Raw genomic sequence first — 15240 nt, 5'->3', positions numbered from 1 at the left:
TTTTTTTTTTACTGTTGCTTGAGTAATTTCTTTGATAGCTACTTTTTACATTTACCTGAGTAAAAATATGTTAAATTACTAGTGTTACTCTTACTTGAGTACAATTTCTGGGTACTCTACCCTCTTCTGTCAGCATTATTCATCAAGTTTGTTAACAAATAAGGAATTTAACCGCGCTGGTTTGGGCCTTACACTCTACTTTCTGCTCCCTCACTTTTCCAAAAATTGGGCGGTTGAATCTTGATGGTGGAAGTCGATGTCTGGATTAAATGAACACAGGTGGACTCTGATTTCTAAAGCTAGTTGGTTGCACTGGAGGGTGTCGTAAAAGGGGGGACTGAATAAAAATGTGCATAATACTTTCTGATTTTTATTTGTAAAATAAATTTCAAAACCAATCTAAATTTTTTCCTTACACTTATTTATGTTGGTGTATCACACAAAGTGAAAGAAACAAAAACTATTATTCTGAAAGGTAAAACCGGAAGTTGGAGGTGTCCATTTTGGAACTTTTAACACTTCTCCCTATTTTCCCAGTATTGAATCTTTGGGGAGGAGGGATCCTCCGCACAACTACGGCAGGATAACGGCTGTACTTTTCGAGTAGCGCCGTTCGGGTCGAGCAGACGGCGGAGTCGGAGAGAGTCTAAACGGGGAGACTCAAAAAATAGCGTCCAAAGGCGATTAGCTATGACGGGAGGAAACACTGGGGCTTCGTGAGAATCTACGTAAAAAAAATAAGAGGATGAGGATTCCTCTGGTGAGTAACTGGATTTGTTTTTATGGCATTTCGCAGCTCTGCTTAGCCCCTCAAACCGCCATTGCAACGGCAACTTGGTGTTAGGAAAGTGAGTGGACGGTGTTGGTGGTAATAATTTATTTTTTGTAAAGTGTGAGGAATCCCGAAAAGGTGCCGTTAACGGTCACCGATTTCTACGCCAATTACACAACACGCTCTGCGCGGCGTTTCAAGCTGTAGCTGTGGTGCTAGCAGATGGAAAAATAAATGTAACAAAAATAAAGGAAACCGCCTCCATTTGATATCGGGGTTAAGTTGAGCCGTTTTCCATTATAACCGGAATCCAACAACCTGACCACCGAGTCGCTGGCGGCGTGAGTGTCCGCGAGAGCAGCGAGCTTCTGCCGTCATGCCGCGCACGACTGCCCGCTGAATCACCGGAGCCGTTTAATCCAACCGCTACATCTGCGTTTTATTACCCCAAATTAACGAGCCGAATTATAATTGTCACTTCTGATTTATGTCACATTTTTGTGGGAAACTTAGCGGTGGCCTTTTCTCGTGTCGCGGTGGGAACAGATGGGAATCAAGTCAGCTAAAGCTAACACAACAGAGCAAGTTCCCTCAAAACTGCAGCGATTTCCTTCAAATCTGCGTCGATGTAGCCCGGCAGTTTTGTTTTCCACCTTTTTTTTTATTTTTTTTTTTTACCTTCGCTACCTTTGAAAGATTTTTATCCAGAGATGCAGGGATTGGCCTGCAGGCACAGCTACAACAGTGTCACTTCTGGTTGCATAACCCCAGCTAATGGTCACCTATGTGCTCTTAAGAGTTGGTCTCCTCCGGTCATCAGGCTGTTATTGAGTTCAACATGTGGAGTTATGAATAAACACGGCCTAAACCAGAGCCTGCTTTTATTGTTTTCATTCATTCAGACATTAAAAAGTCAATTTTAGACAGAGGAGAAAGCAAGCAGCTTTCCAGGATTCCTAGGCAGTCTGGAAAGTATGAAAGTTGATTTAACTACTTTCCACATCAGCTTAGGGATGGAAATAAAAGAAAATACGTGCATTTACTTTGCTAACATCTCTGTCCTTTTATGGATGCGTTTATGTATCCATCCATCAATAACAATATTTATTTGTTCTGTCCCAAAGGTTTGCAAGTTGGGGCTCTTAAAAACTTTGCCTAAAAATGATAACCATCTTTTTATTTATAGATCTAACATAACATATGCAGGCTTTTAGTAGTTTTTTCTCTTTTGTTGTGGAATAAATGCATTGAATTTCCAGAACAGAAGATGTTTTTTGGATCTATTTATACATCTGAGAGAAGAACATTTTTTTATTCTGTTTATTTGTTGCTCTTTTTTTTTTTTTTTTTTACAGTTTTACATTTTTCTTTATTTTAAAGTAGAGATGCACGATATATCAGCAATAACAAAGGTATCGGCCAATATTTGTCATTTTAAAATAAAATTTTTTTAATGATTTTTTTAAAATCACTGGATTTTTTTATCGGTCCACTAAATAAAACTGATCCGATATGAGCAACCAATACTTATTTTTATCTTGTTGCCATCTGTTTCTGTCCTTTTTGTTCTCCAAAGTTGTCGAAACGGCAGAGAAATATGTATGTATCATATCGGTAGTCAGCCATAAGATCAGTATTAACATCAGATACTGATATTGGTCCAAATTTTCATATGAGTGAATCCTTATTTTAAAGGATTTGTTTGGCAAGTCAAATGTATAATTGGCTGAATCCCATCAGCAGCTTAACAATCGGTGCAGCCTTGGTGTGTTTCTTCTAAAAGCAGATACTTTTGAGTGATGCATCGATAAATCTGCCCTGATTTCCTTAATTTTGGAAAATCTGTGATCGGCCGATACTTACATGTGAAGTCAATCTTATCCACCAATCTTATCTATTTTGGCAAAGGTCTAAAAATGAACTCATCCTTTTCTGTTCTCCTGAGAGAGAGGTTTGACTGGCAGACCAGCCCACCAGGTCATGTTTGGATGTTTGCAGTTTACAATAGAAACCCCACTGTTGCCAAGTCAATGAATTTCTTGCTACCTTTAGCAATATTTCAGACAAAAAAAAAAATCAGAATCAGCAGGTCAGGCGTTTTAATCTGCGATCGGCCAGGAAACTGCGATCTGTGCACTGCTAATACTGTTTTAGCAAAGTTTTCTACACTGACCTGCTGCCATCTCTGTTTCCTGAACTAACTGGCAGTACCTTCAGGACACGAAACATAAACTGGATATTTGATGAGGGTTTCTACTGTCGCAAGAAAAGGTGATACCGAACCTCCATCTTCAGGTGGTTTTGAAAACCCAGAGGGGCTCATTGAGTCGAGTGATCCGGCAGGCGCCCATCCGAAGACAGGCTGCGGTGCGTGCAGAGCGTCCCCAGATGTAGGTTACTGTACGCTTTCAGAAATTATTACAAGGCTCTCCCTGATGGCAGCTCGTCTCCCAGTGCCGCCTTTATTGTCTGGAGGTGGTTAAAGTAGATCAAAACCTAAAGCGGAGTACTCGTAATCACTCCTGACAGTTGCTGTGAAGCAAAGCAACTCTCTCTACTTCTATTTTTTTCTCTTTTCCTCTTATAAATTCAGTGGCTTTAGCTTTCCGACCCCACCTGTCTGAGCTGAACTGTAGTGGCGTATTCTCCTGTTGTGCATTTTGCTTTAATTTCCCGCAAACACACAAAGTTTCCATGGGACAGAGACGGACAACTCCCAGCGTTCTCCAGCATTACATAATCTGCTTGTCACTCAGTCATGAGACGGCGTTGTTAGAAAGTGATGTCAGGCCATTCTTAAACGGAGGAAGTGATCGTTTGAGGTTTCCTCTATCCGCCCTCAGTAGCCGTCGTCTGGCCGTGTTTGGATCTAAAAGCGCTGCTTGGCAGGATGTGAACTTGCCGACCCGGCATTTTTGTTGCTTTTGGGAAAAGTGTAGGAGGGATATTGAAGTATGGAAGCTAAACGCCTGAATCGCCATCATTTTGTTTGTCGTCCATTTAATCTGCTACTTTATTTCCTTCCTCCAAGTTACTTGTCCCCACTGCAAAAACACAAAATCTTATTTTGTCTAGTTTCTAGTGGAAATATCTTAGTACGCTTGAAATAAGTCAAAACTAACTTGCAAGTAACTTTTCAGCGAGAGGTAGCAGCTTGTTTTATGTCAGTAATTCCTTAATATTGATAAAAATTACTTGTTCCATTGACAGATTATTTAACTTATAACAAGACATTTTTCTCATGTTATAAGTGAAAATGCGAATGATGAGTGAATTTGCATTAATAGTTAGAATTGTTACTTCCTGTAGAAACTATGTATTTTATTGTACTTTGTTTAAATGTCAGAATTTGCAAACTAATGTACATAGTGCCATTTTATAGCACAACCAAGTAACTATGTTTCCTTCAGTTGTTATAAAAATGCTGTTTATATTGAATATGACTTAAACAAAATGTACTTCCTGATTTAATGCCTTGAAACTCTCTCGTTCTGAAACTCCGCCTTCAGGAAGTCATCACAACAAGGCTTCTTTATTAATGTCTTTACCAGCATTGCTCTGAGAAGTAGCTCGTATAATGAGTTCAGCAGTTCCACTAGATGTTTGCTAATTGCTGCTGGCTAGTCTGAAGGAGCGGCTCTGTGAAGCAGAAGCTCAGAAACTGGGAAACTGCTTCTCTGAGGCGGAGCTACGCCTTGAAGGCGGTCCACTCAGGCGTTTTTCCACAGCTGAATGGTTGCCATGGAGTTTAAAGGATTTCTCCAACATGCACAAAACACTGCAGTATATTTATGTAATAAAGAAAAGAATACAAAAGTAAGATTGAAAGGCCCAGAAAAACTGTAATCACTAGTCATCCTGGGTTGACACAAGTCCATCTGATTTTCTAATGCGGTGATGTCTGCAGAGATCCTCCATGTTGCTCCAAAATCAGCCAATAAAGGTCCCAGAGGAAATGCATCAGGACTTCATCATCATCATCATCATGCTATTCACAGCTTGCTATACTCCCTCTGAAAGCCTCCACTCCGTTGCCTTTTTAAGACTTGTCTAAACAACAGAATGAAAGTAGTGAAAGAACAGAATAGAGATCATTCACACCTGAATCAACAGTTATTTCTTTGAAGGACATGTTGAACATTCTGAGCTTTTCCAGTTTTTATCCAGATAAAAAGTAAAATCACAACAAACTGAGATGCGTTTGTTTTCCACAATGCAAAATAATTAAATTTTAAGGATCAGACAGAAAAGTTGTCGGTTAAAAAAAAGTTTTTGAAGCATTTGTTTCCTTTTAAATGAACATAAGTAAATGTATAGCTACTTTAGAACAGGGGCGTCAAACTCATTTTCATTTTGGACCAAATCAAGATCATGAATGTTTTTAAAGGGTTGGTTGTGCCAGAATGTATTGATAAAACCCGTTAAAATGTTTTTCACCACTTTTGCAAAAAAAAAAAAAAAATCTACAATAAACTCGCAAGTACGCATTAGTGGGAAAAAGTGCAGGGATTTGTTGATTTTGCATGAACTTCCACAATAATGCACAAGGAACTGGAGGGACTAATTGATGCAATTTGACAGTAAACAGATAAAAACGGCTTTGAATTGATTGATAAATAATATTTAAGCACATTGTTATCTTGACGATTCTTCTTATGAGTCCAGAGGACCGCATAAAAAGCTATGGTGGGCCAGATTTGGCCCCCGGGCCTTGAGTTTCACACCTTAGAGTCTTTAACAGTTAATTTTTGTTTTCGTCTTGGAATTTAAATTGTACACTTGTGGATGTTCTTGGTTGTAATCAGACCTTTTGCATATAACACAGACTTCAAACATCGCCATCACACTTATTCCCTTAAAAAGTGTTATGTTATGAAGTATTTTTTTTGTTTTTTTTCTGTATATATATTCAACTTTTTCAAAATTATATGTTGTCTTGAAGCTTCAGGAACCAGAAGAAACTGACTCTCTTGCTGAGATTATTCCTGCGCTTAACCCATGTGCTGCTGTAGTCATAATTTGTCTCATTTTTGTAAAATAAGACCATGTTATGACAAAGATAAAGCCTAAAATAAGGAAGAACATAACCTAATGTGGAATACGAGTCTTTTTGATGTTTGTAGAATCTCCTTATGATCCGTCTTTCTAAGCAGGCTGCTGAGAAAGCCAGACTTCTCTGGCTCTCTTAAATACTTTATAAGCAGAACAATTTGCAGGGCATTTATTCTTAATTTGGCTGGAGATTGTGGGCCGTCTTAAGAGTTTAAATTAACTTGAGGCCAAAGCGAGTGGCTTACTGACCCAGATTCTGGCTGCTTTTATCGGGTTTTTTGATTTGTCGGAACAGAAGTTGGAATTAAAAACAATCATTTACACTAATGAGACTCACAGCAGTAGGTCTGGATGCAGATATCATGACTTCTGCTTTTCGACGATGTTTGGTTTTAGAAGGAAATTATAAAGAACACAGGAACAAGCCAGGGAAAATATTGTGAAATAAATAAAATAGCATTTATATCATGAGGAACTTGGTGTGTGTGAGGAAGCGAGTGTGTTTCCCAGTCAGGAAACTGAAGCAGGAAACTGTCTTGTTCTGACAGCATGGAGCTAATGAACTGTTTCAGCAGCTTGGTTGGTCTGAGTTCCCTCGTTGTTTATGGCCCCGTCTCATTTCATTTGGCAGCCATGAGAGCTTTTCTTCACATCGCAAAAACACAAAACCGTACCAAGTATTTTTGGTTAAGTTTCTAGTGCAGGGGTGTCCAAACTTTTTGTCACAAGGGCCAAAATCATAAAGTCAAAAGGACTGGAGGGCCAAATAAAGCAGAACAAATAAAGTATTAATTTAATTGAACAAATAAAGTGTTCAGGTTTGTTACTTTGAAGGGATGTGTAAATTATTCTAGTTCTAAAACTTTAAAAGGATTTTGCAGGTTTGTCTCTTGAAAGAAATTTAGCAAATTTTCTAGGCATCAATTAGAAAAAAAGAACCAAATTTAGTCAATTCTGATCAATAAAATCAGGATTAATGAAATTTAACCAAATTTAATAGATTAATTAAAAGCAGATTTGAGTGCACCAAAATTTGCTTTTGAGTAAAAATCACTGGATAGATGTGTAAAAAGCAAACGACTTGGTTATTTAAAGACACATAAATGGTGATATTGCCAACATTTTATATTGTAACATGATTTTATTTTGTCTGTGATCATTTTGCTCCATCAACATCAAACACCTGCGCCACAAATTGTGAACAAATTTGCATCATTCTTGAACCGAGGTCAGGGGCCATACACAATCAGTTCAGGGGCCCTAAATGGCCCCTGGGCCACACTTTGGACACACCTATTCTAGTGCAAATATATTAATATGTTTGAAATAAGACAAAACTAAGTTATTATTATCCTTTCTGCAATATAATATCTTGTTATAAGTGTTTATAATTTTTTTGTAAAAAAATAAAAATAGACCAAAAAAAACCCTTGTTGCCTTGGTTACAACTCTCTGAAAGTAAAATAAGCCTTCCTGTTGTTCTCTGTAAGCCTTAGTCTCTCTCTCTGTCTGAATGAACCACTGTCTGGTTATGATTACCGTTTAGAGGTGATAAACTAGAAAAAAATTAATTTTCTGGGTGATTTTATTTTTTTGTACACAGATTCTCCTTGTTTATGATTTTCTGTCAATATATTGACAACAGTAGGGGAGGAATGTTGTTTCCTAATGTTGTTTTTATATTGAAGAAAATTAAACCTCTATTTGGAACATGTAAAATATCTGAGGAAAAAAAATAACATAATTAAGACTAAAACAAAAAATATATTGGAATAATGAAACGTAAAAAAAAAAATTCATATCCAGTTTGAAAAGAGTAGAAATAAGACAAAACTTATTAAATCCCACCACCGATTGTCTCATTTAATTGTTACTCCATGTCACAGCTTCTACTTTTTCCAAAGTATTGTGACAGGCTTAGTCATCTGTGTTTCTGAGTTAAGAAATATTTAAAGTTCACAGGAAATTTGAATATATAATTTCATAGTTATGCATTTTTGGAAGACTGGAAGATTAATACCTAAACACCAACTATAAAGTCTTTAAAAAAAGGCAATTATTTAAAAAAACAACTTATAAAGTAACAATGCTAAGCCTGGTGGGGGCACAAATAAAGCTGGGTGGCCCGCCAGGCTTATAATACACTGAGGGAAACCCTGATATCTGTACAATTAATTTCTTATGATGCAGTCTACACCATATTTATTGTCTACAGTCTCATGTTACATGCACCTTTAAAGGAAACATATTCACACAACAAAAATAGCAAACATTAATGGTGTTTTAATGAATCATATTATCTGTAGCTTTAAATGCTGTTATATTTTATGAGACCCAGCTGGACTCACACATTGACAGCAGCTATACTGCGGTGGAAGCTACTCTTGAAATTCTTTCCTTTCACTTAACCCTACAATGAGTTTACAAGTCTAAAAATACAACTCCGCCATGCACTTGGCTAGAGATGCATTATTCAGCACCTCTGCAGAGTAATTAAACCGTAATTAGGGTTGTGCTCCGGTCTCCATGGAGTTGCATCTTTGTGTGTTTTGGGTGCATTCAGATGGTTGTGATGCAGGACCGCTTCGGCTTACAAGGAAAGGCTTCAGCTGAGGTCAGCGAGAGCAAAACTTTAGCTCTGTTCAGAGAATGCCAACGTTTCCCTTTGCTTTCCTCAAATTGCAACAAATTGACTGGTGGATTTTAGCTTTAGACTGTCATGGAAAAGGGAACCGACTTTATCCATTCAATTAAAAAAGTGAAACTCCTTCATCCTATGGATTAATTACACTAAGACTGATACACGTTGTTTAATAATTACACACTACAGATGAGCACGATGCAATAAATCTAAATAAAACTAATAGCATGATAAATCACAATGAGCTCAATAATTTCTATTTGAATGATTTATTGTTTTTCTCTTTTCTCTCTTTCTACCAAAAATTAGATGACAAAAGTCTTCGGTCTGGTGTTTTGGTCTCAACTAGCTGCTTTATTGAAGTTACAGAGACTTCATAATTAATTTTATTTGTTATATTAATTTTTATTAATATATTTTAATTTTAATTGCTGTGTTTTATATTTGCGTTTCTTGATGACTGTCTTTCCCATGAGTTTTTCCACCATAACACAATACTTGATTATTAAAAACGTTTTCTTTTGCTCTTACATTAAATTGTAATTTGAGTTTTCACTGCTTATAACTAGGCCTGTCACAATAACAAATTTTGCTGGACAATAAGTTGTCTCAGACATTATTGCGACACACAACAATATTGTTTTGACATCATTTTCTAGTAATATAATGGTAATGGCATAATAATGTTATAAGAACACATTCTCAAAGATCGATAAACTTTAGGTTTTAATGATCATTTAACTGTGGAACAGAAAGACATTTTAAATATCCAAAATAAAGAAAAAACAGAAACAACAAATAAAATTAATTATGAAGTCTCTGTAACTTCAATAAAGCAGCTAGTTGAGACCAAAACACCAGACCGAAGACTTTTGCCATCCAATTTTTGGTAGAAAGAGAGAAAAGAGAAAAACAATAAATCATGCAAATAGAAAATTAAAAAAGCACTTTTTGCAAGAGAGTTTTTCAGCTGTATAAAAATGAGTTTATTTTGCAAAATTCTTATTGGCATCATTTAATATTCCCGTTTTCTTAAAAACTGTATATTGCATTTCCATTCTCTGCAAACTATAATCATTAAAATTAACAAAACCTGAAATACTTCCACATGTGTCCCTCCAATTTACTCCAACGTTTTGAATTAACCTATCAGAAGCTTGTAAACACATGACATCATCATCTGGGCTTTCCTAAATTATTTAAAGGCACAGTAATATTTATGTGAATTATTTGTCATTTTGCTAATTGAAATAATTTTGGGTAATCAAGGAATGTTTAGTCTATTTTAATGCCAGACATTGACAATTTATTTTCTATATTCATATAAATATTGGTTTTCTACTTGATGAAAGTGAATGACAGTTGTGCATTATTTATGTATCAATTCGCTTTTTTTTATTATAATGTAAATATCTGCGTACACAGTAGAAGAACATGACTATTTGTTCTCTGTAACACCACTGCTTAGTGGAAAACCTGATTAATGACATTTCAAACATGTTGCGCTAACATGTTCTTTAATTGCTTGTGGGCAGAAAACTTTCCTGAATCATTTTACAGTCACAACAATCCGCCTTCAGCTCCAGAGAAACACTTTAGATTTAACTGCATGTACTTAAGCAACTTGCTGTTACAAGTCCAAAAACCTACTGAGATTAAACGCTCAATAAATATGCAGTTTATCACCTTATGTGATTTTCTGTCTAAGGGGGATAAGTTTAGCTGCAGCCTGAAGTGATTTCTGATCTGTGTGAACATGCATCATGTTCAATAATAATGGCATTGTACTGTAGCTGAAAGCGTCCTGGGTTTGGTGTTTCTTTTGATACTTAAAAGTTCTGAGTCTGGCTGAAACTAGGACCTGGAAGTCTTAGAGGCCATGTGGCTGCAGAGTATTGTTTGTCTGGTGTAATCCTCGTTCGCCCCTCCTGTCTTTATGAGAACGACCCTGAAGATCAGCCCGACTGTTACTCATCTGCAGCCGCACTCACACAGTCTCATCCCGTCCCCGGTCCAAGGTCTTGGCGTGATGGAGGACAGTCTGGGCAGGTTCAGCAAGCCTCGATTCAGACGTCAAGCCTCTTTTTCCATTCATGACTCTGATTGCTTTGTGAAGGTCGGAGCGGTGATGGCTGATAGCCTACGAGGAGCTGCAGCGCACGTGACGAGCCAGTTGATGTGCTGTCAGTTCGAGTGTGTGTCCTTAAAGTGTTATGTAAAATCAACTTCTTTGAGCTTTATGTTATGTTACTGCTTTAATTCGTTCATGCATGTTTGAGGAATCGTTTAGTTTTCTATAGATCAGTCATACACTCTCCATAGACTTAAAACCACCAACATTTTTCATAAAATCTCCAGCTGTATTTTAAGAAAAATGTTAGTAGAGACAAACCTAAAGATGGACCTCCTGTGTTTTAAGTAGGGAAGCACCGATTTAACGGCCAGCCGATTTATCATTGCCGATTTCCTTAATTTTGGGAGATGAGTGAAAGGCCAATTTTTACATGTGAAACCAATCTTATCCACCAGTCTCATGTACCTCGGCAAAGGTCTAAAAATGTTACCCCACTGTTGCCAGCTCAGAGACTTTCTTGGCATATTGAACAACATTTCAGACAAAAGAATTGGCATCAGCCAGCATCGGCAGGTCAGGCTTTTTAAATATTGGTAATCGGCAATTGGCCAGAAACTGACTTAGTTTTGCCAATCGTTTTGTTTTGAATGGAATATTGGTTGTGAACCTTTTGGTTTTTGTGTTACTGGTGGGTTTTCTGTGGACTGGACCTGCTGGGTGGCATTCCAGTCCTCTTCCATCAGTTTGTCTTGTAGGAAGTCAAAGCTTTTGGCTCTTTGGTGTTCGTCAAGTAGTTTCTCTGTAGCATTTTGCTCTGCGATCCTGGAGTTTGGAGACTTCTGTAGAGAAGAAGCTGTGTTTTCATTACAAATATGGGCAAAGGTTTGTAGATATTCTGCTAATGATGAAAAATACAATTTTGCAGTTGTGGTGTTTCAATTAAACAATAAACACAATTAAAATCACACGTGAATAAGTTTGTTCGTGTGATAATTAGAAAAACATGCCGCGCCGCCATCCTTCTACCACTTCCTGTCGTCTTCTTCGTGTATTCTGTCAGTAGTAACATCCGGCTGTTGATCACATGGCTCCTGTGATGTGAAAGAAATGTTTCTGCTAATGCTCTTTGTTAAAAATCAACAATAAGAATTAGTGTTTCTTTTGCAGTACGACTGCCGTCATGCCGTCTCATCCTAATGCAAAACGTTTTTGATAAAATTATTTTTCGTAATTCCAACTTGGGCAATTCTGTGGTCAATGAAAACACAGCTGCTGACCAAAGCGACTTGAAATTGACCATAATTTCAGAACCAAATCTTTTATTTCAAACCTAATTCTAAACCTCTGAATATATATTTTCTAAATCTTGTAGAGCTGCATGGTGCGGTAACATTACTCATATAGCTGGTTTGGCAAACAGCTGCAGGTGTTGCAATAAGAGTTGAGGAAGATCTCTAAAGGTGTTTTCCTCCCTCAGGTGTGGGCGCTGGGCGCTTGCCAGACTGGGTGAAGGCAGATCCGAGAGCTGAAGAAAAACCCAGCACCCGGGGCTGCAGAGTAGGACCTCCGTACAGGTAAGCCTCTCCATTTAATTCATTGTTGTTCAGCCAGGATTGTGTAGGGAAGTGCAAATATAGTTTCCAGCCATAAAACTGTCTGTTTAGACTAGGTACTGCAGTGTTTTTATCCGTGATGCGTGGCAACCTAGAAAACAGGATAGTTGGCAGTGCAGAGTGAGTACACGGTATAAACTTTAGCTGTAAATCACATTGAGATATAAGTTTAGCAAAGTTATTTTACTGTTTTAGATAAGTTCACCCTCCTGCCACAAGCAGACTAAGTCATAAAAGGTCACAAACATTTAGTTTTTTACAGCATATTAATGGAAAATTTAGTGGAAAGCAGAGCTGGGCAATATATGGATGCTCTCAACTAATCAATTTCTTTGTTGTTGTTGTTTTGTTTTTTTACCGATTCACTTGTTGGGTTTAAATAGTTCAGAGTGATGTCAGCACGCCCAGAGCCGCCATCTTTCTTGACAAGCGTGTTTTGCAGCTTCTGTTTATTTGGACTTTGAATTCAGGTATACTCTATGAAATGCAAGGGTCAGGATATGGTTTTTATCTTATTTATTAATTTTTTATAGACAATAAAGTCATTATGATGCAGGAATAAAGTTGAAATAGTATGAGAATAAAGATCAAACATTTGTCTTTAAATATGTCCTACCCAGAACTCCTCAAGTGGTGGCATAGATTTTGTTACCCGGTTCAATTTCTGTATAAAAATGTTTTCTATCCAACTGATAATCTGTTAATTTAAAAAATAATCAACAGCTCTACACCTTATTGTTAAGTAAAGCAGAAAGGACTTTCACATGTTGATGTTGCATCCTGCATCCTTTTCTACACATGATCAAGCATTCACTAAAGGAATGCTCTGTTTGTACATTTTAGGCAATAAAATGTTTGTTTTCTTATTTAATAAAATTGAATTGATTTATTTGTAAATTTGCATCTTTTAGTGTATTTCTAATATTGTATAAAAAAAGTGGTTCAGGATTTCCCTCAATGTATCATAAGCCTGGCGGGCCACCAGGATTTACTTGCCCTCCACCAGGCTCATTTAAAATTTATTTTAAGTGAATTTCTTTATACACCAGTAACAGCAACAGCAAAGACAGGCTTTAAACTACTTTTATATGTAATAAAACATCAGTAACCTTTATCAGGCAATTATCTATTTAAAAAGTAAATGGCCTTTGATTATTAACCTACAGACAGACTAGTTTTATTTAATCTACCACTGTATTTTCTTTGTTGATGTTAATTCCCCGTCAACTTTAAATAATTTTTAACACAAAAACCCAGTGGGGCAACTTGTGGATTGCCTTAGCACCCCTACCACTGGGCTTAGCTAGATTTTTTGGGGGGGAAACCCTGTGGGCTTAATAAAAAATCTGCTGGATGTGCCTTTTTTGTAGATTTTATTATTGGATAAACAAAAACAAACAGAAACCAAGGTCAACACAACTATACAAAGAACAGTACACAGAATATCCATCCGTACAACATTCAGGAGTCATTTACATCACAAAAAGTTTAAACTGGGATACAAATTATGTTTTCAGTTGTTTGGATCTGGTCAGCAATTTAAAGTATGAAACCACAAAACTAGAGGAATCTGTGACGTTCTGATTTGTGCCAATTTTTTTTTAATTTGATGAATCATCAGAATGATTGCTTACTAAAATAAGTTTTAGCTGCAGCCCTTGTCCACACACGTTTATTGTTTTTAAGGTTAAATTGGTGACTTGGTGAACTCCTCTTGTTGGCAGGTTCACACGGCCGTTGGCAAGGTGGAGCTTCCTGGCCCATGGAGAATTACTTCCAAGCCGAGGCCTTCAACCTGGACAAGGTGCTGGACGAGTTCGAGCAGAATGAAGGTGAGATGGCAGGTGAAGGGCGTGGAAACGGAAAATAACTAAGGTGTGCAGGAGCTTCCAGCCATCACAGCTGAGTAACACTTCAGGGCGGTGATTGAGGCTGCGCGGCAAGGGAACGCCGCTAATTGGATTTGCTTTTTGCTTGTGGGAATCAGTAAAACTCTGTAATTGGTTCAAGATAAGACCGGCGTCTTTTTTATGGTCACTTAGAATAAGCAGGGAATCGAAATTAGAGGGTTTTTGAGAAAGTTGCTTCGCAGAGCTTATTTATAGTAAGTGCAAAGTAAACACTGCAGTGCTGAGCTGTGTGTTTGACAAACGTGGCTTCCCTATTGTTGAAGAAAGGTGGCTTTTTTGTGGATTTATGGAAAATAACCCTAGGAAAAGAAAGTGCTGAATAACAGACACAGGTGCTGGGAGCTCAGTGTGTGTTTTGGCTGAAGGTGCCGTCAGCCAGAGATTCAGCCTGGCAGATTAACTTGGTGTGTGTGTATGTGACACACACTGAAAGAGCTTAGCATGAATTCCTGTGCAGGGAGGAGATGAGCAAGTAGTAAATAACACAGCAATGTGAGCAAATCATTTTAGATGTGTTACAGAAATGTTTTATCTCATGATAAAGCACTCACACCTTCATTTTTCTGTATCCAGGATTTCTCCCTGGAGCTGCTCAACCATTTAACCCATTTTCTCACAATTTTCCAGCTCATTCACAAGCCGATTTTTCCAAACTATTCTGACCTCGTTTCTCTGTTTGGTCGAGCCATTTTTAGGTCTCTGATCACCTGGAAGAGTGATCATTTGTAATAATTGTGGTTTATAGTTTCTAAAAACTTTGTCAGACTTCAACTACAAAAAATCTTAAAATGTTGCATGGATTCAGCACCCTTTTCTCTGATACCTCAAATATAATCTTCTCTACTCTTCAGTAGAGTTCAAATGTGTCTAATTTTCTGTAAGTATTAATCACAGATGAAAAGATGTGGCTATTCACCTGAACCGGCAGAGGTGGGAAGGCGGGGTGCACTGACTGCAGTTTTCTGGCTGATGACCGATCTTTAAAAAGCCAGAGCTGATGATTACAATTTTAGCCAATAATGATTTTTTTTTTTTGTCTGAAAAGTTGATGAATGAGCGACAAAGCCACTAAATTGGTAAAAGTAAAGTGATTGCACATGTGACGATTTTATCTCAGAGGTGAGTCTATCAGCCAGCCCTCTGTCCCAGCAGAGCAAAAGGGGACAGTGGGTGATTTT

At 37.5% G+C, this 15240-nt stretch overlaps 1 protein-coding gene across 2 annotated transcripts in view; it reads left to right on the top strand.

The window, feature by feature from the left end:
- Positions 1-526: 526 nt before the first annotated feature.
- The window catches only part of zfyve9a (zinc finger, FYVE domain containing 9a), a 42387-nt gene continuing 27673 nt past the window's right edge, over positions 527-15240 (top strand). For both annotated transcript variants that reach the window (XM_032564953.1, XM_032564952.1), the window contains exons 1-3: positions 527-760; positions 12017-12113; positions 13877-13984. In XM_032564953.1, coding sequence (XP_032420844.1) covers positions 13915-13984 — 70 coding nt within the window. In that variant the 5' untranslated portion in view covers positions 527-760; positions 12017-12113; positions 13877-13914. The remainder of the gene's footprint in view (positions 761-12016; positions 12114-13876; positions 13985-15240) is intronic.

This window comes from Xiphophorus hellerii, chromosome 6, assembly GCF_003331165.1.
Source record: "Xiphophorus hellerii strain 12219 chromosome 6, Xiphophorus_hellerii-4.1, whole genome shotgun sequence".
Taxonomy (NCBI): domain Eukaryota; kingdom Metazoa; phylum Chordata; class Actinopteri; order Cyprinodontiformes; family Poeciliidae; genus Xiphophorus; species Xiphophorus hellerii.
Note: the sequence above shows the minus strand (reverse complement) of the source record. Positions and strands in the feature narration are given on the sequence as shown.